Source organism: Neomonachus schauinslandi, chromosome 7, assembly GCF_002201575.2.
Source record: "Neomonachus schauinslandi chromosome 7, ASM220157v2, whole genome shotgun sequence".
Classification (NCBI taxonomy): domain Eukaryota; kingdom Metazoa; phylum Chordata; class Mammalia; order Carnivora; family Phocidae; genus Neomonachus; species Neomonachus schauinslandi.
Genome location: NC_058409.1, coordinates 34300054 through 34325561, shown reverse-complemented (window position 1 = coordinate 34325561; position 25508 = coordinate 34300054). Strand labels below are relative to the sequence as shown.

Below are 25508 nucleotides of genomic sequence, written 5' to 3'. Positions count from 1 at the left end.
TGCTCCCAGTCAGTAGTACATTCCCCTAGTTAATTCACTCCCCACCATTCTAGATAACCACTTTATACTGTCTTTTCTCTCTTCAAATACTTCCTTCCCCATCCTCAGTCTTGAAGCTTCTTATTTTACTGAACAAATAGAAGTGACCCAAAGGAGCATCAGTAAGTTCCCACCGAAGCATACCAACCGTGTCTGTACACATATATTCTATTACCACTTGACATATATATATATTTCATTTTCATACATATATATGCGTGTATGTGTGTATACATTTACTATTTATCTATTACATATTCATACACCCTATTACTCTGGATGAACTGACAAGGCTCATAACAAAGGCTAAACTCTATGCACTCAATCCCATTCTTTCTTATTTATCCAAGGATATCACTCAAGCTATCTCTCCTTTCTCTCCTATATTGTCTATTTTTTTCCCTAACAACTGGATCCTTCCTATCAGCATACAAGTACACTGTTCCTTCTACCATCTTTTTAAAAATCCTCTTTTGATCTCACTTTCTGTATTACTAATTTCTATATTTCACTTTATACGAAGGATCTGTACTCTATGGATAATCCAAGGTAATTTAGTAATTAAAAAAGCATTCAGTCTTTAGAGTCAGACGGACTTGACCAGTGTCTAAATCCTGATTTTATTATTCACTAGCTGCGAACTGGGTAAGGCTCTCCTGAGGTCTCAGTTTTCTCATATGTAAGATGGAAAAAAATAATCCTCACCCCCTAGGGCTGTTCTGAAGAGAGAACATGGTAATATCTACAAAGCACTTATCACGGTTTTTGCCATGTGATTTAGACTCAATCAGTGGCATTTATAATTAATGTTAGAAAAGAGCGAACAGTTAAATGGAGTAAATAAAAACCATTAAGACATGGGGAAAAGCCGAGAGTTTCATACTTCCCCATCTCTAGGGTTCTCAGATTTTCATCAAGATTTAGAAAAGAAAGGGACTAAGGAGGTCAGTTAGTTTTAAAACCAAGAATCAATGTTTCTTTTTAGTTTTTGGTTGTAACCTTACTGCTGTATATGGCCAGGCTTTTAAGGTAATATAAAGTTATTAATAATATAAAATACTTAACCACAATTATATTCTCAAGTAACTCTCCCCAAAGTAAAAACTAAGTGAGCTAAAAGAGGAGCTTGTTTTCAGTACTTTTTATGATTTAAACAGTGTTCTGAGTTCGTCATAGGTTCGTATCTAAATGTGCCTTTTCTTTGGGGACCAACAATGCCTGTTAGGGCATCCGGATTAATCTTGTTTATGACTACCTCACTCATCTCAGTTTTGCTACTGATTCTAGAACCAGAAACTGCTCATATGCCTTTGCGTTTTTAACTTTTAAGGATTTTATACATGTGTATGTATACTTTTTATTATTATTTTGCTTAGGTATTTAGGAAGACAAGGATAAATCCTTCCTATTCCATTTCAAATGTTTTTGACATCTTTTTGTACTATGAAATCTTGGTGCCTCTTCATATTTGTGGTACCTAGGAAATCAAGTTCTTAAAAATAATGCTGTGTAGGAGTCTCTGGGAGAAGAGATTGTGTCCCAGAAGTTCTGTGTGGGTAACTGAGGACAGATTCGCAGATTTCAGCCCAATCTGGTTTATTTTTTTTAAAGCTGTATCATGGGGTAAATCGTGTTCCTAAAGGCTTGAAATCTGAAGGGGAAAAAGAATGGGAAATCATCCCCATCCAGCACCTTCTGCCATCCCACCCCCTCCTAGAGGCAGTATGTGGGTTCCTCACTTAATCTTGGGAGGTGGTTCCCTTAAAGAGCTGCTTTTGGCACTTCAGAAAAGATAGCACTGCCATCTGTAACTTCTGTGGTATGGCATGACAGTCAAGAGTGTGAGAACCAGGGTCGGGGCAACTGGGGTTTTCATTCTTCTTGTCCCAGTTATTAGATCCCACAGCAGCAACTTGGGTCTGATGGGTAGAGAGGTTAAAGTTCAGCCTCATCATCCACCCTTGATCTCCATCAGCCTACCCTCACCCTATTCTTGATATGAACAAATGAACTTCTCTCAAACTTAACACTACTTGGTTTTCCGATGCAGAAATTCTGAAGCAGGGCGCCTGGGTGGCTCAGATGGTTAAGTGTCTGCCTTCGGCTCAGGTCATGATCCTGGAGTCCCAGGGTCAAGTCTCGCATCGGGCTCCCTACTCAGCGAGGAGTCTGCTTCTCCCTCTGCCCCTACCCCCTCTTGTGCATGCTCTCTCTCTCACTGTCTCTCTCTCAAATAAATAAATAAAATCTTAAAAAAAAAAAATTCTGAAGCAGCCACTAACAGTGACCTTGAGGAAGTTGAATCTCTCTGAGCCCCAGTTTCTTACGGTAGAGTTTTCAAGAGGATTAAATGAGAATCACTTGATGTGAACCTGACACAGAGTTCAAGAAAGGATAACTATGATTATTGTTAACACCACCGAGTTCAAATAACATGTCACTGCATACCTGTGTTTTTCTCTTTCTCCTCAGGAGGACTTCAGCAGCAAATTAAGTTAGCAATTATTTGATTACATTGCATCTGGTTGTTTGGAAGAAAACTTGTTTTCCCATAAAAGGAAGCAAGTTACCAAGGCAAATCACAAACTATAAACAATATGAAAATATAGCTCTGATAAAAAGAAAGTGTTCCTGCTGTTTTTATACAGAAGAATATAGCTGGTATGAGGTATTATTTCCAAACACTCTCAAAATAGATTTTTTGTTTACAATTAATTCTTCATGTCAGAATAGAAAGCACCATTTCAGCCAGAGATTTTACCATAGCCCCTTAAGCTCAATGGAGAAAATATAAATTATATTGATCTAATAGAATAATATACAAACTTTAGGCTTTATTCACAGTAGAGAAAACAATTGCAAACTTACTAAGTAGATTACATATAAAGTCGGTTATAAAAACTATTTTCCAGGCCTTCTTTCAAAACCAATGACTCCCATCACTTGCACAAAAATTTAAAGTAGCCAATTAAGGTAGTTACGTTCCTTTCTCTGACATATACCAAAGATAGAGGCAAAATTAATTTATTTTTGCCCTTTACTTTTTCTAATTGCCTTTCTTCAGTTCATCCTTCATTTACACTTGTCCTCAGAACAAAACATAAGTCAAATGAAAATAAAAGAAGTAGAGAATACACAGCTAAGAACCTGACCAAAAATGAAAAAAGAAAATTTTTGTTTAGAATGTCCGGGTTAGGGTTTTTCAAGCAGCTACACTGAGCCCTGGGTTTCCTGGAACTGCCCCAAGGGCCACCAGGGAAAAAAAAGGCAGAAAGGGGAAATGGAATGGGGAAGAATGTCTTACAACCAATTCCTACTTAAATCGAAATGACGCCACTTTAAAAGATTCTCTATATTGGCTGCTATGTAGGACTTCAATTAAAGACTGGGAATTCAAAGAGAGAAAACTGAAGCATGGAATCATGAGATCCTGCATGTCCCAGGATGCTCTGATTTTATAAATCAAGTCAGTACTCTCCCTGGTGTGAAAGATACACTTCAAGCTCCCATCCAGCATTACCGTTTATGGGGCTTCAAAAAGGGATTTGTGTTTATCCATTTGGCCAGTACCTTCACACCATAAATCTGTGATCATGACGCAAGTGGAGATCAGAATAGACCCCACATATGTTGACTCTGTGCTACTCAACCTTATACAATTAGAATGTGAGTGCTGCAGTGCCATTAAAACCCATTTGCACATTTTGACCATTCATTTCTAAATGCCTTAACAACTTTCCAAATGAGCAGATTTCATCTCTCGTTTCTTAAGACATCCTCCTGATGTTCACTCAAGCTAAGATAAAATCTGCCTTCATAGCACACATCTATTCAAGCAACATAGCTTCTGTACATGCATCATACTACCTAGCTCTCAGTGTCCTATAAGACAGTGAAATAAGTCCACTTTTCCCTTTACACAGCCAAGGGACCTGAGTGCTAGAGAGGCTAAGCAACTCATCAAAGTGAGTTTCCACTCTTGTGTCCATTATCCAAACTCTCAGGGTTTACATTTGGTACTTTCTGCTTTTTCACCCTCATTCACTTCTACTCTACTAGCCAGAGATGATATATGTACCACATGCACATTTATATATCATCAGTTGCCTTCACCATGAGAGGGAATCCCACTCTCATAATTTTACATGGTGGGGTGAAGTGGGTAGAGAAAAAAATAAAAAATAGACTCTAGGGAAACAAGAGCGCTCCTGCCCCCGGGAAGCTTATAGTCAACTGGAATCACACGTGTGAACAGAGCTACACTGGAAACACGGTGCTGAATAGAGAATAAGGAGGACATCTTCTGCTTCAGCTGGGATGGTAATGGGAAGTCTTTCCAAGGAAAACCCACTAAAGCCTAACTGAAGGACTCAGAAAAGCAAGGGGCGCAAGGAAGAGTGTTCTGGGGGAGCCGGTGTGATAGATCACTGTGGATGGACGAGTGTCTTCAGAAGGGACAGAGGAGGTGAGCTTACGGACGGAACTAGAAGAGCGCGTGTGATGTGATGTATTTTTCCTTCTTCCAAAGTCAGGACGTGTGCGTAGTAACAGTCCAGAGTGAAACCAGTGGGCAGCAGCTTGACTTTCGCTGCGCTAGCAGGCGGGATCAGTTCTGACGGCTCCATATTCTTTTAGTTTCTTCTTCTAGGTCCAAACATGCCTATTTGTAAGATGAACTAAAAGAGCCTAGAGATGAAGTACGTGGCTATTGATGAGACAAGCTAATAAGATGGCCTGGCCTTGGCTTCATCCTCCCAACACTGCCAAGAGAGAAGCTTCCTTGTTCCCCTTTTACAGATGAGTGTTCTGAGGTGTAAAGAGGGTAAGATACTTGCCCAAAGATGCCCTGCTAGGAAGTCACAAAATGAAGGTTTTTACCCAGATAGTTCTGATACCATCAGTTTATCAACCACATTTTCACTGTCACTAAGAGAATGCACCCTGGTTAAAAGTTAAGTGTCTGGTAAAACTGGAAGCAAATCTCATTCACTTTACATTTCACATTTTCTTTATTTAAAAATGTGGCAGTTATGTATTCATTCATTCATTCAATAAATGCTTATGATCACCTCCTATGTATTCCCACTGTGGTAGTTACTGAAACTGAGTTGTACGTGAGACTGACAAGGTAAGTCAGTAATCCTGAGATAAAGTTAAAATAATAACAATGACATATACCATTTTGAGAATCATTATAAATGGAGACTACAGACATAATTATAAAGTATCCTTAAAATCAATTGCTAGGGGAGCCTGGGTGGCTCAGTCATTAAGCATCTGCCTTCTTTAGGCTCAGGTCATGATCCCAGAGTCCTGGGATCAAGCCCCGCCTCGGGCTCCCTGCTCTGCGGGAAGCCTGCTTCTCCCTCTCCCACTCCCCCTGCTTGTGTTCCCTCTCTCGCTGTGTCTCTCTCCGTCAAATAAATAAATAAAATCTTTTAAAAAATTAAATTAAATTAAAATAAAATCAATTGCTAGTCATCCAAGGCTATCATTTGGCTTCTGATTTTGCACATACACTTTCCCAAGACAAAGGTTTGAATGGAAAAGAGAATTGAAGAGTTTTTTAAGATATTGGTTCCTCGACTAACTAAAATCACTCACACAGCTATCATTGGGAAAAATCTAATGAGATTTCTCTAATGAGAAATGTAATGATTGCTAGTGATCTTAAGGTTCTGCTGAGCCATCCTAGGATATAATTTTTATGACTCTATCAGCCAGCTAGTATCTTAAAGTCAACAAATTCATTAAAGATTTAAGCATTTTCTCCTCTCCATACAATAAAATAAACTCTGGTTTAATTTTCTGACACCCCAAGTTCCGATTAGGAGCTCCTTCTCGATTTTCATATCCATTTACTCTTCCCCATCACACTAGATTGAAATTGCCCATTTACTAGTCTAATCTCTCCCTAAACCATATGTTCCATGAAAGCATTGACCAATGCTTCTTGTTTACAGCTGAAACCCTTTAACTGCATGAAGTCTCTGGTGCATAGTAGGTGTTCAATAAATATTTCTGGAAGAATTATATGGGCCACCATCGAAGAGATGTCTAGGAACCCAAATCACACAAAAGCAAAGGGCATAGCAAGGTCACAGTGCCTGGCATTTACTCACAAACCAGAAGGCAGAGAACAGAATTTTGTATAACTAACTTAGGCTAGACCTAAATCTGCCTGTTAATGAAGGCCATTCTCATGAACAGATGTCAAGATCTGTTAGAAAACAATATTATACATCACTACATGTTTTGTCTGTTTGGAAGGATGCAGATGAAAGAAGGTTTGAAGGGCCGGCAGTTTCCAATCAATGAAGACTGTGCACATTGTAAATCACTTCCTTAGCACATTGTGGAAAAGTACTAGAAAATCATTAGCATGAGGGCGTTGTGAATCAGGATATCAATTCTTTGCATACAGTTATGATATTTCCCATCTCAATTGGACAATCCTACCAAAACAAAGAGAAGTACTTTATATAAAATAGGTCCTCAGTAAGTGGGAAGCAATCAGATCTTTTCAAACAAATATTTTACATTACTGAGCATCCAAATGACTAAAAGAAGCCTTTATGATGTTGAAAGTATCACACATTATATCATCAATCACTACTGGTCCATGCCACAAGAGTTTCTTATCCAGAAAAGCCAAGCAAAACTGCTCATTTTTTAAAAATGAAATCCAGGCGGGCACCTGGGTGGCTCAGTTGGCTAAGCGGCTGCCTTCGGCTCGGGTCACGATCCCAGGGTCCTGGGATCGAGCCCCACATCGGGCTCCCTGCTCAGCGGGAAGCCTGCTTCTCCCTCTCCCACTCCCCCTGCTTGTGTTCCCTCTCTCCTCGTCTCTCTCTGTCAAATAAATAAATAAAATCTTTAAAAAAAAAAAACAACCTAGGGACGCCTGGGTGGCTCAGTCATTAAGCGTCTGCCTTCTTTAGGCTCAGGTCACGATCCCAGGGTCCTGGGACCGAGCCCTGCATGGGGCTCCCTGCTCGGCGGGAAGCCTGCAGTGGGAAGCCTGCTTCTCCCTCTCCCACTCCCCCTGCTTGTGTTCCTGCTCTCGCTGTGTGTGTCTCTCTCTGTCAAATAAATAAATAAAGTCTTTAAAAAAAAATGAAATCCAGGCTGTACTTTAAATATTTTTTAAAGATGTACTTATTTGAGAGAGAAAGAGAGAGTGCGAGCAGGGGGAGGAGTAGAGGGAGAAGGACAAGCAGACGCCGCACCGAGGGCAGAGCCAGACGCTGGGCTTGATTCCAGAACCCTGAGATCATGATCTGAGCCCAAATCAAGAGTTGGACGCTCAACTGACTGAGCCACCCAGGTGTCCCTGCTCATTTTTTAATGCATGCTTTTCTTACACAAATAGAAATTAACACTTTTCTATTACAATGCAGCTCAGCAAAATTGTACAGATCCACACAGGTATCTATTTATTTTTATATATATATATTTATTTATTTATTTATTTGACTGAGAGAGACACAGCGAGAGAGGGAACACAAGCAGGGGGAGAGGGAGAGGGAGAAGCAGGCTTCCTGCTGAGCAGGGAGCCCGATGTGGGGCTCGATCCCAGGACCCTGGGCTCATGACCTGAGCCGAAGGCAGACGCTTAACGACTGAGCCACCCAGGCACCCCTAGGTATCTCTCTATTTAAAGAAAAAGAGATATTTCACCTCACTGGCTAAAAAGCAAATTAATGAGAACTGAATCCTATTTTCCTTTGCATTCCAGTGCACATTTGCAGGCGCATGCCCATAGGAAAGTTTTTCTACCTGACATAACTGAATGTTTATGCTGTAACACAATGAGCCATGACTCCCAACCAGGGCTTGATGTGCTTCGCTTGGTGCACCAGCTCTACCTCTGTGATTAGGGGATTTGCAGAACTGCAACCCTTCCCCAGGTCTCAAGCCGCCCCATGGTTTTCACTGTACACTTCTGCCCCACTAACATCCATACACCCCTTGTCCGTATCCCAGTCCCTAGAACGTCTCTGCTGCTCCAGGGTCCCCTTTACAGGAAAGTCACCATTACCAGAGCCTACCTCCCCTTTTCTCTATTTAGTTGCGTAGTGCTGTTGATCTGGACAGTCTATTGTCTAAAACACAATAGACAACAGCCCTAAGGCATCTGAAGTGCTCCATCAAGTTATGTATAATGGGTCGCCTTCTATTTTCACCAATGTAATTAATGGACAGTCACATTGTATCAGAATAAAAGGTCAGTACAAATTGGGGTGGGAAAATGGTAAGAATTTTCTACTTTGGAATGTGGCTGATGAATGAAAGTGGAAAGTATCAATTTCTTCCCATGGGCAGCTTTTGAGCAGGTCACATGGCAACAGTCCTGAATTAGCACTCCAATTTCTTTTTAATGCCACACAGTGCAGCTACTCACAGTGTGGAGCAAAATGTCTTGTCTTCATTTTTGGAGCAATTTGAATGATCCTACTGTCAGTGGCATGTTCAATAACCATTTTCTGTCACCACGAAGGAGAATATTGCCCAGGTTGAGATTCATAAAAGGTTATTCTAATTCTGCAGTGACAGAATACATAATATAAGTTGTGGTCTTAAATTTCAGTTCTATCTCCTATTATCCTAGGTTCTGAAAAGCCACAAGTTGAAAACAGGGTGGAGGGAAAGGCACTATTAATGACATCCACAAAGGAATAGCCAAGGGGATGGAAAGAGTTAGAATTTGAAGCCTTTTGGGGTGTTTATGCATATTCAGATTCAAGTAAAACCCATGGCTTGAATTTCCTTTTTAAAAATACATTTGGGGGTGCCTGGGTGTCTCAGTTGGTTAAGTGTCCAACTCTTGATTTTGGCTCAGGTCATGATCTCAAGGTCCTGGGATTGAGCCCCGTGTTGGGCTCCGTGCTCAGCAGGGAATGTGCTTCAGGATTTCCCCTCTCCCTCTGCTTCTCCCCCACTGCTCGTGCACTCTCTCTCTCTCTCTCTCTCTCTCTAATAATTAAGAAAAATTTCTGGATGTGTATTTCTGGGCAAAGTGTCCACAGGGAGTATCAGAAAGTATCAGGTGGGTTATTTAAAGAAACCAACTCTGTCTCAGCCATCCTGGTAATCAGTAACACTTCACACCACTGACCGGGTGGGTGCCAGACACTGTCGTAAGCACTTTATATATAGCAACCCATTTGATTCTCATAGCAGCCGCATGAGGTAAGTACTATTGTCCTCAGCTCCATTTTACAGGTGAGGAAAATGAGGCACAGAAGTAAAATAATTTGTCAATGATTCCAATAGCTAGGGATTCAAACTCGAGCAGTCTGGACCTCAAAACCCAGCCCTTCACTACCATGTTCTGCTGCCTCTGGTATTAAGGAGCAATCACTAACATTTGTGGGAAGGGAGGGAGGAGGAAATGGAATACTTTAGCAGGAGGAAAATTAAGACAACCTGATTGGGCTCAAAACATTCTTTGCATTCTCATAGAGCTCTCTTCCTCCTGGAGCTACTTTCTCAATTTTGGAACACTTTTCTGAATCCTGAGTCCCTCCTGGGTTGTTCCTCAAACCCCGGTCGCACCCAGCTTTGATTTGCCCCTGCATGGATGAACCAACTAAAAGGAGACCACAGGGGATCCCGCTTCTGCAAAGTGTTTTCCTCAGTCCCCTTGAGCTCAAATGTCGGTGCAGGTGCTAAGAGCCAGAGTCTTTCAGTAAGATTTCCAATTTGTATGTAAAGTGCTTATCCCAGTGCCAAAGCACTCAATGGAAATTTGGAAAAGCTGTTATTATTATTTAAAGTGCCATCACTCCATCACTGCTCTCTTGTTCTTTTGTTAAGAGATAATGCAATAGTGTATGCAAGAGAGTGGCATCTATGACCATAACCGAACTCTGCAGTGGGCATTTCTTTCTCATTCTTCTGGACAATATTTACAGAGTACCTACATTTATTCCATGTACTGTGCCAGGTATTGTGATGAACATGACAGTCACAGTTCCCATCTTGACAGAGTTTACAGATAATGTAAAAGAGACAGCTAAATAACCAAGTATAATACAATATTTTTTGTGCCATGGTAAAGGAAAATAGAGTCCTCTGGGTCAAAGATAAGGTGTGCCTAACCAGATACAGTGGGCTAGGAAAGGCTTCCCAGAAAAGGTAATCTCCAGATTGGAACCTGAAGATTTAGTTCATCAAAGCAGGTGGAAGTAGAGGTCCAGGCAGAGAACATCACACACAAAACCAAAGAAGCAAGTACATAACAGCATTCAGAAACTGAAAGAAATTGAATATAGCTGAGATTAAAAATACAAAGGGCAGGATGGCAACAGAAGATTCTGGGGAAGGAAAGAGAGGTCATCTCATGAGGGGCTGTGATTCCTGGTTAAGGCGTTTGCCTTTAACTCTATGAGCAGTTTTAAGGCAATGAAGAACTTTAAGCAGGAATGACATGGTCAAGCTCACATTTTAGAACTCTCACCATTTTTTTTTTCTTGCAACAGGGAGAACAGTTTCAAAGGGGATGATAACACTGAATTTTGAATAGGGAGGACAAATTAAGTTTCTTTGCAGTAGTCTAGAAAAGTTTTGGGAGAGGTCATCAAGAGGATACGGCTACTGGTTGACCCATGAGTTGGACCGAGGCAAACCGGAGGCTCCTCATCCCTTCCCCTATCTTTGGAATGTGATTTCCACTTGCCTTCCCTGCTCCCAGAAGCTACTCCAAGGACACAGCCTTGAGATAGAGATAAGGTGTTAAGAGCATCTGGATGGTTTATGTCACTGAACCCCATTAAGGCCTCTATATAGACTTTTAAGATATGGTAGATGGATGCAGAAATCTATTTGTTTTGTGGCTGCCTAAGACAAGTCTTATAAGTGAATTCTCTTGCTTATTAAGCCTGCAACCTACCAATCTAGAGAGCCCTGCCTCTTCCTTCAATCTCTTCCTGCCCTCTGCATACAGAGCTGGTTTCAGATTTCACTCGGGATGCTCCCAGGGTTCCAAAGCAACAAAAAGCAGTGCTGGTGGTCTGGGCCAGGCTGGCATCAGTGGTGATGGAAAGAAATGGATGGACTTGAGAGAGATGAAGAAGAACCGGTAGGATTTGTCATAGGTTGGGAAGAAGGAAGAGTCAGGAATGCCACCTAGGTTCCATTCTTCCCTGGGGAAATGAGTGACTGATGATGCCAATTATTGTGAGAAAGAGCACAAGAAGACAGGAGGTTTAGGGAATACAGATGATGAGTTCAGTCGTTGGAGTTAAGCACAGTTGAAAGAATCCCAGAATATAAAATTTGAATAGCCAGGAGGGAAACTTCCCCACCCCAAATGATTCTTCTTCCCAGTCTACAGGACCCGCTGCACATCTTGGTAGGCTCACTGCACCCATGATGTTGGCCCATTTTAATGATAAGAATAGCAAGGGAGTGGCATCTGGGTGGCATACTCAGTTAAGCATCCAAATCTTGACTATGGCTCAGGTCCTGATCCTAGGGTCATGAGATCAAGCCCCGCATTGGGCCCCATGCTCCACGCAGAGCCTGCTTAAGACTCTCTCTCCCTCTTCTTCACCACCCTCCCATTCTCTCAAATACATAAATAAATCTTAAAAAAAGAACAGCAAGGGAATAATAGAGAGTTTTTGAATGACTGGAAAGAAAAATAGTGGTTTCTTATTGCCTTCCAAAGCAAATTAAAAGTTAAAAATGGACTTGCCTTGGGTGAACTAGATAAAGGGGATTAAGAGTACCCTTATCATGATGATCCCTGAGTAATGTAATTGTTGAATCATTATTTTGTAAACTTGAAACTAATATAATACTCTATGTTTATTATGCTTCAATAATGTAAAAAATGGACTTGCCATCACTTATAAAGATTTCTTGCCAGAAATACTGAACATGAGTCCCATTGAGTCTCTAGAATCTAGAATCAAGATCTAACAAATTCACAAATATAGGGTTCAGGAAAAAAATGTTTTAATGACATCACAAAGATCATAGAGATGGATCAGTAAAACCCAGAAAGCTGAATATTGAACATGGCAAACAATTTGGTTTCTTCAAACAAATAAATTGATTTAAAAAAAGGAAGGAAGGGAGGGAGGGAGGGAGGGAGGAAGAAAGAGAAAAAGAGAAAGAAAGATAAAGAGGAAAGGAGGGAGGGAAGGAGAGATTAAAAGAGATTTAAGATATACATTTTGCCACTTGGTTGCATATGGGATAAATGCAATATTTTTTTTAATTTTGAATGAAAAAAGAAGCAGGAATCAAAGATAATGGATAGACCTTATTTGAATCTTGATTTAATAAGCCAACTTTAAGAAAATACTGTAACAAAATCAAAAGTTTTAACATCAATTAGATATTACATGATCCTAAAGAATTACTAATTTTATATGTGATAATGGTATTGTGTTATATTTTATTTTAATTTGTTTTATTTTAGAAACATACAGTACTGTATCTGTGGATGAATGAAATGATTGATGTCTGAAATTTGCTTCAAAATAATGTGCAGACAGAAGGGAGAGTAGGTAGGAATATATATAAAACAAGATTGCTCTTGTAATGTTAATTGTAATTATTGGAACTGGGTGTCTACATTTGGATGCATTTGAAAATTTCTGTATGAAGTTTTTTTCACTGACTTGCCAAGAAATGCACTATTTGAGGAAAGCTATAGCAAAAAACAAAGAAAAAGAGCAATAGTCAGTTATGACACAGAAACTGAGCATCCATGTATCCATTTCTGAAGAACTTTCTTCTATATGTTGGATGCACACTTCCCCTGTGCACAGTCACTCCTCACCATTGTTCATGCTTGGAGGGCTTCCAAATGGAGCTTTTTGGCATATTCTCAGCTCTTTCCTTTTCTAATTTCTTTGATAAGACCTAAACCTCATTAGGCTTCCAGGGACATTTGGTATTCTCTTTCTAGTTGTATATATATTTTTTAACATATTGAGGCACTTAAGGGCAATCTCAGAGACCTCCTCCCCATTCTGCCCACATACTGACACTTCTCTTGCTGCTAAATTCAAGACCTAGGAAGAAAGTACCTGAATCATACAAGGGACTTGGCTCAGGTAACAACATATCTTGTTTGGCATGAAAGTGAAAATACTGTAATAAAATATTTCACTAGCATGCTTATATCACTCTTATACTGAGCCCCATACTCAAAGCACAGCACCTTAAAGAGATTAAAAAAAAATTATAACCATACACCTGCCCTTTGTCATTTCATATCTGCCCAAGCATGGGTCCAGTTCAACCTCACGATGAAGCCCTATATTTAAATTGTGCTATATTTTTAAATTATATATTAAGAAGCCTTATGTCTTCAGAACACTCTTTTTGGGATACTAAGTCACCTGATCTACAACTATCAAAAGGTTTCTTATGTACCAAAACCCCTGAGAAAAGTACACCATGCCTTGAAAGTATTCTAAATATACGGCAGAAGAGAATTTTTACTGACAATGGAGAGAAAGAACAGGAAGCAGAAATGACTAAAACAGGACTAAAAAGTCTCTAAGGTGAAGAAGACAGAAAAACAACACAGAAAGAGGAGATGTAGGTGGTGGTAAAAACCAAACCTTCACCATTTTCACTACGTTGCTCTGCTATGTCATTTTGAACGTACCAACATCATACTCTATGAGCAATAAAAATAGAAGTTATCATTGGTATCTTTCAAATAAACAGTAGAAAAAGAGCTAGAATCATTTCAGGATGGCTGCATTTCTACTTGTTAAGAACATACCCTCTTACTGAAGTTTCCAAAGTCATTGTTGGGTAGGTTAATCACAGCAGTCACAGCTGTGTATCTCTTCCCAAAACAAAGTCATGCAGTTGAATTCTGAGAATTCATTTTCTGATTGACTTATTTCCAACCCCCCATCTCATTCAACGGCCCTGAAGTACTGTGTACCATGAAAATTTTAAAAAGGAAACGTCATTCCAAGTGGAATCCAGATCCCAGAAAGGGAAACTCTCACACCCTACCACCTGTCATCAATTGCAGACCCAACAGGAAGACATAGACCTTGCAAGTCCATTCCACTTTACTGCCCCACAGGAGGAAGAAAGTTTGTCTACTTCCCTGGCAACAGCCCAGCCAATAAGAGACCATCACAACTGAGCCAATGAAAAGCCAGTATACTGCAAACTCCCAGTTTACTCCAATGGGCTTTTTGTTTATAACAGCCCTGCTCAATGCCTCCCTCCCCATAAAAGAGAATTTCTCTCCTTTGTTCTTTGTCTTGCCTATGGCTTTGCTTTAACTTGCTTATCCTGAATTGCAATTTTCTACTATTCCCAAATAAACCCATTTTTGCTGGTAAAATAACTAGCAGCTTAATTTTTAAGGTTAACAGTACATAAAACAATTTAGAGAGTTTTGTGGAAACAATCTTTAAATTTAAGGAAATGAAGTAAAGAGAAGATTAAAATGCACTGACAAGCAGCAATTTGTTGAAGACGCAATGAGTTGGTGTCTCTACTATAATTCACAGAACTCAGAGTGTGTGTTTTTGGAGTATGCGTCCTATGAATTAAACTCCCTACTTGTCATGTTGTCGCAGTAAAATTAGAGGCAAATTCCTTTGAATTTGAGTGTTTCAGGCATTTGTCTGAAGTAACTCACTAATGGGTAGGATTTTAAAAATGTGTATAGTTCTCTCCAACCAAAAACAATCTTCTCACTCTCGGGCATTGGAAGATGGCTCTAAATAGCAGGTTCATTTATTTCTATGCACCTGTGATTTTGCTCCTAAGTGGTATGAATAGCCTGGTATCTGGTTCAAAATCAGGACTTCTCTTATCCAGATTACTCAGCTCCCATTACATTTACAGGTGAGTCAAGAAGGCATTCTCTGATGTTTGTGATACTGCCTTCTATGTAATGCTTGAAGAGAAAAGAGAGGTAATTATTTAGCTAGTGGGGTGGTAGAGAAGAAAAGGTATCTTCTCATTGTTTTAAATTTAAACAAAGGACATATCTAAAATGCTTTGTGAGGCACTCCTAGACAAATAATTTTTTTTTAAGATTTATTTATTTACTTGAGAGAGAGAGTGGGGGAAGGGGCAGAGGGAGAGAATATCCAAGCAGACTGCTGCTGAGTGTAGACCCTGACATGGGGCTCACTCGATCCCATGACCCATGAGATCGGGACCTGAGCTGAAACCAAGAGTCAGATGCTTAACCGACTGAGCCACCCAGGCACCACTAGATATTTCTTTTCTTTTTCTTTTTTTCTTTTTTTTAGAGATTTCTTTTCTATGTTCCTACATCAATCATTTTCCTGGTTGCTGATAAGTGAATCATAATCCATAGCATCTCACATATCATATTATGGTAAGCAATGTAGACAAACACATTTCTTATCACCCTCTTAAACACATACAAACACCTGTTGACTTTAACTCTTCACAGTTCTACATTAACTAAACAGTCTATATGATGTTGACCATCAATTCTAGGTCCACGTTAAGATTAAATGAGGCAAGAATCTAACCTATTAATGAATGACAGGGAGATTTTGGTCTTTCAATTTCCCTTTGGAGAACTTGGAAGAAAATGAGGCAAATGGAAAGAAGGGGGTCTCTCCCCATGACTGTCAACCACCTTATGCAATGTATTCATTTCTCATTATTCATTTTTTACTGTGATATGGATCCAGGCAAAATGACTTTGTATTATCCCCAGGTTATTAGAAGAGTCTGATTGCTTGGAGTAAATTCCTTGGATCTAAGGAGTTTGTATGTACAATATAATTTTTTCAACCAAGGAGGAAGTTGAGTTTCTCTGTGAAGAGCATCTTTTTTTGTTTGCTGGTTAGCTGGTTGGTTATTTTTTGTTTTTTGATTTTTTAATTTAAGGATGTAGAGATGCTCCTGGGGACTCATGCCGCCCATTCCAATCTCGCAGGTGGTGGTTCCAAGTGTTCTGCTCACACAGTGCACACCGGCGCTCCATGCTGGGCAGCACAAGGCAGGGCTGGGCAGGGCTAGTGCTGGATGAAGAGCATCTTTGCAGAGTCAACTCCCTGCTTTAGAGCACCTCCCATAGTTTCAGCCCATTAACCCGAGCACAACAGCTTGATGAATTAATGCTTATCTATATAAGCTGCACAGTTGGCAGCTTCTAATTAAATAATTATGGTTAAACATCTGCACAGAAGCTGTTATGCACCCTAGAAAGCCAGCTGTCAGTTTTATTGGTCCTAAGACAGAGGAAGAGTTAATACTTAGCTCTGAATGTTAGGTACAAAGGGAAGTATATCACATAAAATATATATGCTGTGCAATATGAAGTTGCATTGTGTTTGTGCTAGCCTGTCCATGAGTGATGGAGAGCAAACTGCTCCTCAGCAACCTCTCAGCAACCCAACAAAGAAGGAAGCAATTATATGATCAGCAGAGCAGAACCTGTTCAGAGCAATATAAAGAGGACATAGTGTTAGACGGATGAGTCTTTAATGAACACACAAATATCACTGAGCTAGCAGGGAAATACATGTCAGATTCTGGGTCTCATTTAGATGAGCAAGTGATAGAAATCTAATGTGGTCCTTTTCGGGGGCGGGGGTCATGGTTGGTATGTTTTCATTTATTTGCCTAAAGCTTCTCAAGATGCTATTTTATTAGAAATTGGAGAACAAGGTAAATATCACAAAACTAGATTTGAACTCTTTCTAAGATACATTTTTCCAAAAGAGTTAGGAACAGATATTTTTTCTACAGAATTACAGATAATGTCAGATTCCTTCACAGAAGGCTAAAAAGCTAAAGTCTTATCTCTACACCCGAAAAAAGAAAGCAGTATCTGGTGACTAAGCTCCAGCATCGAGGAAGATATAGATTATAGATAAAGGCCATCGATAGGGTTGTTGGACCAAATAATGCTTGTTATTACACATCAGTATGTTGCTGAACTGATAGCTGGCTTCATTTTCCTCTGCAGGCTGTCCTTTCCACACAATCCGTGGGTCCTCACTTCTAAAAATCTAATGGGTGATACCCCAGCACAGAACAACTCAGCTTGCCACTGGCCTCTTTACCACTGTTTCCAGCACCATCTCCACATGAAGAAACACAACCGTAGGCAAAAATCAGTCCCAGAAATTCAGTTGTCCCTTTATGTTAAAAAAAAAAAAAAAAACTTAGACATTTTAATCCCCAAATTTATGGATTTGCCTTAGAATGAGAGGAAACTGAATGCTAACATGGAAACATTTCTTACGGAATTCACTTTACCCAACTCCCGGGTCCTGTTGAAAATCCACTGTTAAACCAAGCACTAAACTTTACAGACTGATTTACTGTTCTCCCTTCAGAGATCAATGGCTTATGGTTTATTTAGAACGATGCCATTTCATAAAACAAAGCAATCTGTAGCATAAATCGTCATGTAAGCCAATGGATTGACCTCTAAGAAACGCTTACTTAAAAAGCTCCAGAACAACTGTTTCCATGCCTTTTTTCCCCCTTGATTTCCTTTTATGTCAGTAATTCTATCACCTCAGGTGTCTGAAGATACCTGCTTGTGACTGACAGTTCTCAAAGATCTAGTTCCTTCTGGATGACTCTTACATGAAGTTCAGTTTAATTAAGTCTGCAGTGCAACTCAAGTCTCAGGACAAAATGCTAAAGAATCAAACAGCAGACCTGTAAAGGCTATAAAAGCGAATCTCAGACGTGGTAGGGGAGCCCGGGGGTCTTTTGTCAGCCTATGCTGCCGTCTACCTAGTGCCGTCTACCTATCCGAGACCACATCCTTCTGCCCAACGGCCATTTGTGTTCTCAGAGCCCCTGATGAAAGCAAGTCTCCAGCAACTGGCTTAACAGGTCCCAAAGTTCACATTAAAGAATGGGGTGGCTGGGTGATAGACATTGGGGAGGGTATGTGCTATGGTGAGCGCTAATGAAGGGGGGCGGAAATCGGAGGGGGAGACGAACCATGAGAGACTATGGACTCCGAAAAACAAACTGAAGGTTTTAGAGGGGAGGGGGGTGGGGGGATGGGTGAGCCCGGTGATGGGTATTAAGGAGGGCACGTACTGCATGGAGCACTGGGTGTTACACGAAAACAATGAATCATGGAACACTACATTAAAAAATTAATTAATTAAAAAAATAAAAAAATAAAGAATGGACAGCACCACCTCATCCACTCAGAGTCTGCTAACCTCCCATGGACCAACAGCCAAGTTCCAGCCATCGTCTTCTCCTCACAATCCCATATCTGGCAAACAGACATACATGTCTGCCTCCAATCCCCAAATTACCTAAACCAATATCATTTGCATAGACCTTTGAATATTCTCTGATGTTACTGATAAAACAGATAAAAGTTGCCTTAGATAAGATGTGAGACCTGATTTAGAACCTCTAATATTCTAGTTATACCTCAGGAGTTTAAAAAAATCCCAAATGGTATTCCTTAGACACTGACTGAACATGCAGACCATAAACAACTGCAAAGAGAATTGATAAAGATGAAAAATCAAAAGAACCCTTTGTACTTACGGTAGAAGACATATTCAGTGTAGCTTGACCAGATCTTGTCATCTGTATACTGGTTGACAAAAGATGCTGTCACTGAGGAGTTACAGGCCACCATGTGGAATCCACACTCTGACAACATATCAAAAGCCCTTTCCAGATGCTTGAATTTGAGATAAAATCTGGAGGTGTATCTTTCTGGGGCTCGGTCAGGGTCTCTGCTCTCATTCAAAGTTTCTCCAAAGACCTCTTTTGCCAAGGAAATCCTTCCGCAAACCAAAATCCGGGGAACTCTCCGAAACTTGGCATCTGCCTGCCCTTCTCTGCCCATAGTGCAGGACCCCCTGTAGCCCACTGTAATGAAGCCCCATTTGCGGTCCGCAGGGAGCACTGAGGAAGGAGGGCAGATTCTCGTGTCGCTTCCTTGAGAGGCATCTTCAAAGTCACTGTGGCAGAATTCGTCCGGGCTTTGCTTGATTTCATCAGGGGTCAGGAGTTTGACCAAGTCTGGGAGCTGGAAGTACTCAGCTTCCCTTTTCAGTCTTCCCCTTTCTGGAAAGTGATCAGGCAGGACCACCTGCCTGTCCCTGAGATAGTCCAGAATATAACGGAACAAGAATCCATCTCTGTCAATGAAAAACCTTCCTTTGGAGTCCTTGGCTAGATCGTTAGCCGTGTCTCTCTTTGGGGAAAACATTTTCCACAGGAGGGAATGAGGGATGCTTATTAATGTGGAATGGCGGGTGAAATAAACTTGACCCCCGACATTCAGCTCCACGACCTCAGGGAAGGAGTTGGGAACTGCAGCCCCCTGTTCTCGAGGATAATAACGACTACAGTTTCCACTTAAAGCCATTGTCCCTTTCTTCTTGCTCTTCTCCTATTCTGATTTGAAGGTGAAATCCAGTGGAGTCACAGCCTTATCCTTTGCATCAACTTATCAAAGAGGGAGAAGGATGCTAACTTGTTAAAAACGACCTTCTCTCACCCCAGTTTTTTTTTTTTTTCCCCCAAGGAAGCAAAATTTAGAAGAGTCCACAGGTGAAGTGATGCTGCAAAAGTAGTTTAAACCCTGGCTGGTGGTGAGCTATTACTTCATAGAATATAACCAACTCATCTCCATCCGATCTGCCCCAAGCTCAGTAGGCAAGGCAGGCCAAGTCCCCAGTTACTCAGAGGTCTGTCTGAAGGAAAAGAGAGAAAATTATTTCCTCAAACCCAGCATGAGTCAGAAAAAGAGACACCACTGGAGAGGGGGGAGGGAGGGAGGGGGGGAAGTAGGGAGGGAGGGAGGGAGAGATTATTTTACATAAGCAGTCCTGGAACTACTGATTTCAGCCATTCTTCAACTAAATTGTAGCTTCTCTCAAGCTATTTTGTGTCTACATGTTTATCCATACGCCTCTGTCTCCAGCAATTAGTATTAAAAATATTTCTATTGGTATTTCTGCTTTAAAAAGGAATATATGATTTTCAACTTTTAAAAGGGGATTTTTTTTTTTTTTCCTCCAAGCTGGGCAGGAAAAGCAATAAGTCTCAGAACTTACCTTAGTGAGTGCTGGAAACCCAGTTCCTATGAAGAAATACCCATTTGCAAAGGAATCAGAATCCACAGCCAGAGTCGAGCTTGTCAAATCCCAAAGAGGTAAAGGACAGAGGTATCAATGAAAAGTGCCAGAGAGATGTGCTCTTAGAAAATAATTTTATATAGATATATGTAAATATTTATATAAATGTGTATTTGTATGTATGTATATAGGTATGTATTCACTCCCAATGTCAAGTTGAAACAAGTCACAGAAAAGTTAAAGCGTAATGAGAGGTGGTTGGGTTGAAGAAGCAAGGCAGAGAAAAATATCCAACCAAAGCCTCTCCAGTAAAAAGGGGAAAAAAAAAAAACTCAAACCTTTAGAAAGAATCCTTAAAACAGAAGAGAGTTGGAAGAGGTACTGGGACTTAGAAGCTTTTCAGAAAGCCCAGGAGCAGAAAGAAAGCCAGATAGATGTGCCCTGCTGGGGTCCCAGGTAGCCACCCCACCTGCCGGCAAGGGCAAACGGACTCCCATGTTCCCATGCAGGTGGGAGCCGCTGGGAGCCCGGCCGCCGCAGCGCAGAGAGGCCGCGGGGGGCTCGGGCTCGGGCTTCTCCGGCGGGCGGCGGAGCTGGGTGGTTCCACAGTTCCCAGTGCAGTTCGGAAGCTGTTGTTTCAGCAGTGCAGGCAAGATACCATCCAGAGAAATGACTATTACATCATCTTAAAGGAATATGGCTTGGAGAAAGCGGAGGCAGCTCCGAGTCACGTCGTCCTCGGTGACAGGTCGCCAGGACTGCACGGGGACGCGGCGCACCGGCCGTGGCACGCGACTGCCCGGCTCCGGGCTTGGGGCGGGGACGCGGCGCCGCGCAGCCACTTCCCTCCGCGTCCTGCCCGCGAGTCTGGAGTTTGCCGCGGCCTTCGCCTTGCCTTTTCTTCCGGCTTCCTGCCTTTTACACCTCCACCAACGCCACCCTTCCCCAGAAATAACCCCCCACCCCAGCGGTGACAGAAACACAAGTGCTTTTGCATTTGAAAAATCTACAAACAAACCCTTTGCACAGGCACTGAATTTCTGCTGAAGGGCAAATTTCGCCTCCATATAGGCTTTTTTGAGAAAGAAGAAGAAAGCACACCGAAAGACCCCAATGTTCAAGCTACAAAGGGGTTTTCCTTAAAAGCAAAGGGGATTAAACCATGTTTTCCTTCAGATGCCCTCTCCCCCCGCCCCCGCCCCACTTCTTCTCCATCCCTGTGCCACCCCAACCCCAGCAAATGAATAAATAAATACAGTCTCTCTGGAATTAATGATGCTCTTTCCAAAGAATATGTGAAGGCAATGGTGCGCTCAGAAAGCCCACAGCTGACATCAGTAAGTCATTATCTCAGCTTACCTGCAAGAAGTTGTTACCTGCAACCTTTTTCTGGGGCTGTGTCTTTCCTGAGCCTCTCTTTGGACATGCCCCAGCCCCCTCCCAACTCATCCCAAGAGGACTCCGGTGGAAGACACGCCCGGCTAAGAGACATTTTACTCCTGTCCCAGAGGGCTTCCTTAAGTGCATCATTAGAGTTTCAGGAAGGCATTTCCAGGGCAACCTAATCCACTAACAAAGTGCTTCCAGTTGATCCTGCCAGTCAATAATGGCCCAGCCAACAGCTTACAGTAAGTCGACCATTTCTCCTTTAAAATGCCAGTGTCTTAGGACTCACCCTCCTAATCAGAATATAGTATTTCATCTATGAATAATACATGTGAGGCACACTCCATCCCAAATAATTGCTATTTTTTTTAAAGTGAAAGCCAAAAATGGAGTTGAAAGTATGAATTAGATACATTTTAAGGGATCATGTGTTTATTGCCAACTCTTGCCCCAAGAATTAGCTTAAAGGTAGACTCAGCAGCAGGATAAATTAATTTTTAGTTTAACAATCTTTTCTTTCAATGAGTATCAGGTTACTGAACACGTATGGAATATTAGCTAACACTCCAACACACCTGATTATATTTGACTTTGTTTCTTTAACTAATGTATTAACCTGTTCTGGCCTCAATCATTGGGATTTTAATGCTGGACCAATCAAGGGAATGTTTATTATTTGGTGCACTTATATTGCCATCTAGTGTCCATAAGCTATCAGTGCAGATCTGTAACTGACCATTTACCCCAGCAAAAAGTTAAATACTTCCTGGTTTTGAAGTTTTTATATTGGTTTAAGTATGACCACACACACACTGTTCACCGTGATGAAAAATAAAAATTTCGTTGGCACAGGAGAAAGGAAAAAATAAGTCTGAGTCCATGCCTAGTAAGTACCGGGCTTAGTTGTAGTTAAAAATAAGCAAATGTTTCATTTTATTTTTAGCAGAATGGGCCAGTACACCACGACAATAGCTTTGGAGATTGGGTATTAAAATATCCTGGGGACAGGGGCGCCTGGGTGGCTCATTCAGTTAAGCATCCGACTCTTGATCTCAGCTCAGGTCTTGATCTCAGGGTCATGAGATCTCCACACAGGGCATGGAGCCTACTTAAAATATATATATATATTCTGGGGACAGTTTGGCAGGAAGTGAGGATTGGGAATAAGAAACACCATGGGCTTTTAAAGCTCAAAGGAACTTGAGAAATGGAAATTACCATCTCACCTTAGAGATATAGAAACTGAGGACCAGAGAGGGAAAGAACTTCCACAAGGTCACACAGCTGTGGAGTAGCAGGATGGGGTTTAGATCACTGCCTACTCAGTATGATCAGTTTTTTGAACTGCATGTATTGTAGAATAGGGATGGAGAGGAGGCAAATAAAGAAAACAAGAATTTCAAGACTACACATTTGAAAAAAAAACCCAGCAAGTCATTTTAAAGAGTTTTCGGGGCGCCTGGGTGGCTCAGTTGGTTAAGCGACTGCCTTCGGCTCAGGTCATGATCCCGGAGTCCTGGGATCGAGTCCCACATCCGGCTCCCGGCTCGGCGGAGAGCCTGCTTCTCCCTCTGACCCTATCCCCTCTCATGCTGTTTCTCTCTCTCTCTCTCTCTCAAATAAATAAATAAATAAAATCTTTAAAAAAAAAAAAGAGTTTTCAATATTAAGTTAAATTCAAGTCTAGAAGATTTTATAATTTAAATAAGAGGATTCTGAATTTCGAAAATGAGGAGTTCTATCTGTTCATTGGTCTGGTTTTCAAAGGTTAGGCTACTTTTTTTTTTTTTTTTTTAAGATTTACTTATTTATTTTAGAGAGAGAGAGTGCTTGCATGCATGAAGGAGAGTTGAGGAAGGGGCACAGGGAGAGAATCTTCAAGCAGACTCCCCCCTGAGCCACTGGGCCTGGAGCCCAGAGCCCAAGGTGGGGCCTCATCTCAAGACCCTGAGATCATGACCTGAGCTAAAATCAAGAGTCAGGTGGGCGCTTAACCTAGTGAGCCACCCATGTGCCCCATAGGCATATTTACTTTTTAATCTACCTGGAGCTTCCAGAAATCAAGAGTGCATGGGCCTCTGTCATCTGTTGAGAGGTCAGAGGTTTGGTTCCAGATTGGCCTAAAGCCTATTCAAGCTGGGGTCTAGGGGCCTGGGTTACCATCCTCTGATGCATACATTTTCTTGTTCCTTCAGTCTAAGGGATGCAAACAAATGAGAAGGGAGATTAAAGAAATAACAGGCTCAAAGGAAACAAAGCAATACACCATAGAGAGAGATTTAAATAGTGCTAGAGTAAGTGCGTGTGTCTCGGGGAGGTTGTCAGTAAGCCCAGCTGCTTGGTGCCTTAACAAGAGGCAAGAAGCCAACTCTGGGCCGTGAGCGTATTCCTGTCCTCCGTGTCAGCCGATAACACAGCTAGTGTTATTGTTCTGTTCTGGCGGCTCTCCACTGAAACATTGTAGGATGCTACCCTCGGCCCAAAGGCTGAACACGCAGCAACAGATTTCTCTTAGGGGAAGGGAAAGGAAGAATGTTTCATCCTGTTCTTTGTAATATTCAAGACTATGGCACATTTGGATACACCATGGATAGATTGTGGAGTTGATAAAATGTGTCTGAGCCTCTGTTTCCTGTTCCCTACTTTCACACACCACCACAGCTGAATGCTGAAGAGTATATTCTCAACAGGACAATTATAATTTTGGAATAATGTGTTCACTTCGCACATCCTTACCTTCTAACACATCCTTAAGTTTCCTCTCCCCTGGAGCAGAGAGAGCTTTTATGCTGACTGTCTTTGTTATCAGGGAGGGAATGATCTCATGAACGTAGACTAAAATGCCATATACTCATCGTGTCACATGCCCAAGGACTCCTGCATCATCACCGTCATCGCAATAGCTACTGTTTGTGGGGGGCCAACCATCAAGAATTCCCAATAGTCACCATCCCTCTTCCAGCTCTGCCTGATGGCTGTGTGACATCGGACGTGTGGCTCAGTGTCTCTGAGCCAGGGTAAAACGAAGATAAGAAGAAGACCTGCCTCCTGGGTGTGTTGTGCAGATTCAATACTATGATGTGTATAGGACCCCGAGCACATTGTTTGGCCCTAGGTGTGTGTTTACAAAATACCAGCGGTCTCCATGATGGCGGCAGAAGCAACTGCCTTTGTCATTGGTAGACTAAAGTGGAGGCATAAAGAAGTTATAAAAGACGTGCAAAGACAGAAATTCAGTTCTACTTCCAAAATCTTCACTCTTCTCACTCTGCAGGTGTAGGTGAAGATCACTTCTTGTTATAAGCATATGTATTAATACTCCAGGATTTCAGGATTTGCTGGGGGCGATGGGGTGGCAGAATGGAAACTGAAAATAGTACCACAGTGGTTAGAAATGAAAATGCCATTCCACCCTACAAGGTTCCCTTCTCAGTACCCTTTCATTCAAGCCACATGGATTTATTAAGTTCCTCTGTGTGTCCAGCACAGTGCCAGGTCCTTAAGATACAAAGCTGGTATCAGTGAGATCATATGATACACTGATAAGAGGAATTCTTAATCTCAGGAAACAAACTGAGGGTTGCTGGAGTGGGGGGTGGGGTGGGAGGGGTGGGGTGGCTGTGTGATAGACACTGGGGAGGGTATGTGCTATGGTGAGCGCTGTGAATTGTGTAAGACTGTTGAATCCCAGACCTGGACCTCTGAAACAAATAATACATTATATGTTAAAAAAAGAAGATAGTAGGAAGGGAAAAATGAACAGGGGGAATCGAAGGGGGAGACGAACCATGAGAGACTATGGACTCTGAGAAACAAACTGAGGGTTCTAGAGGGGAGGGGGGTGGGAGGATGGGTTAGCCTGGTGACGGGTATTAAAGAGGGCACGTACTGCATGGAGCACTGGGTGTTATACGCAAACAATGAATCATGGAACACTGCATCAAAAACTAATGATGTGATGTATGGTGATTAACATAATAAAATAAAATTTAAAAAAAGATACAAAGCTGAATTCAATAA

At 41.5% G+C, this 25508-nt stretch overlaps 1 protein-coding gene across 1 annotated transcript in view; it reads right to left on the bottom strand.

The window, feature by feature from the left end:
* KCTD16 (potassium channel tetramerization domain containing 16) overlaps window positions 1–20209 on the bottom strand; it is a 257970-nt gene extending 237761 nt beyond the window's left edge. Inside the window, exons 1-2 of the mRNA XM_021701966.1 lie at window positions 20082–20209; window positions 18559–19718 (exon numbers count right to left, since the gene is read on the bottom strand). Of these exons, the coding sequence (XP_021557641.1) occupies window positions 18559–19390 (832 nt within the window). The 5' untranslated portion in view covers window positions 19391–19718; window positions 20082–20209. The remainder of the gene's footprint in view (window positions 1–18558; window positions 19719–20081) is intronic.
* Between the last annotated feature and the right edge of the window lie 5299 nt (window positions 20210–25508).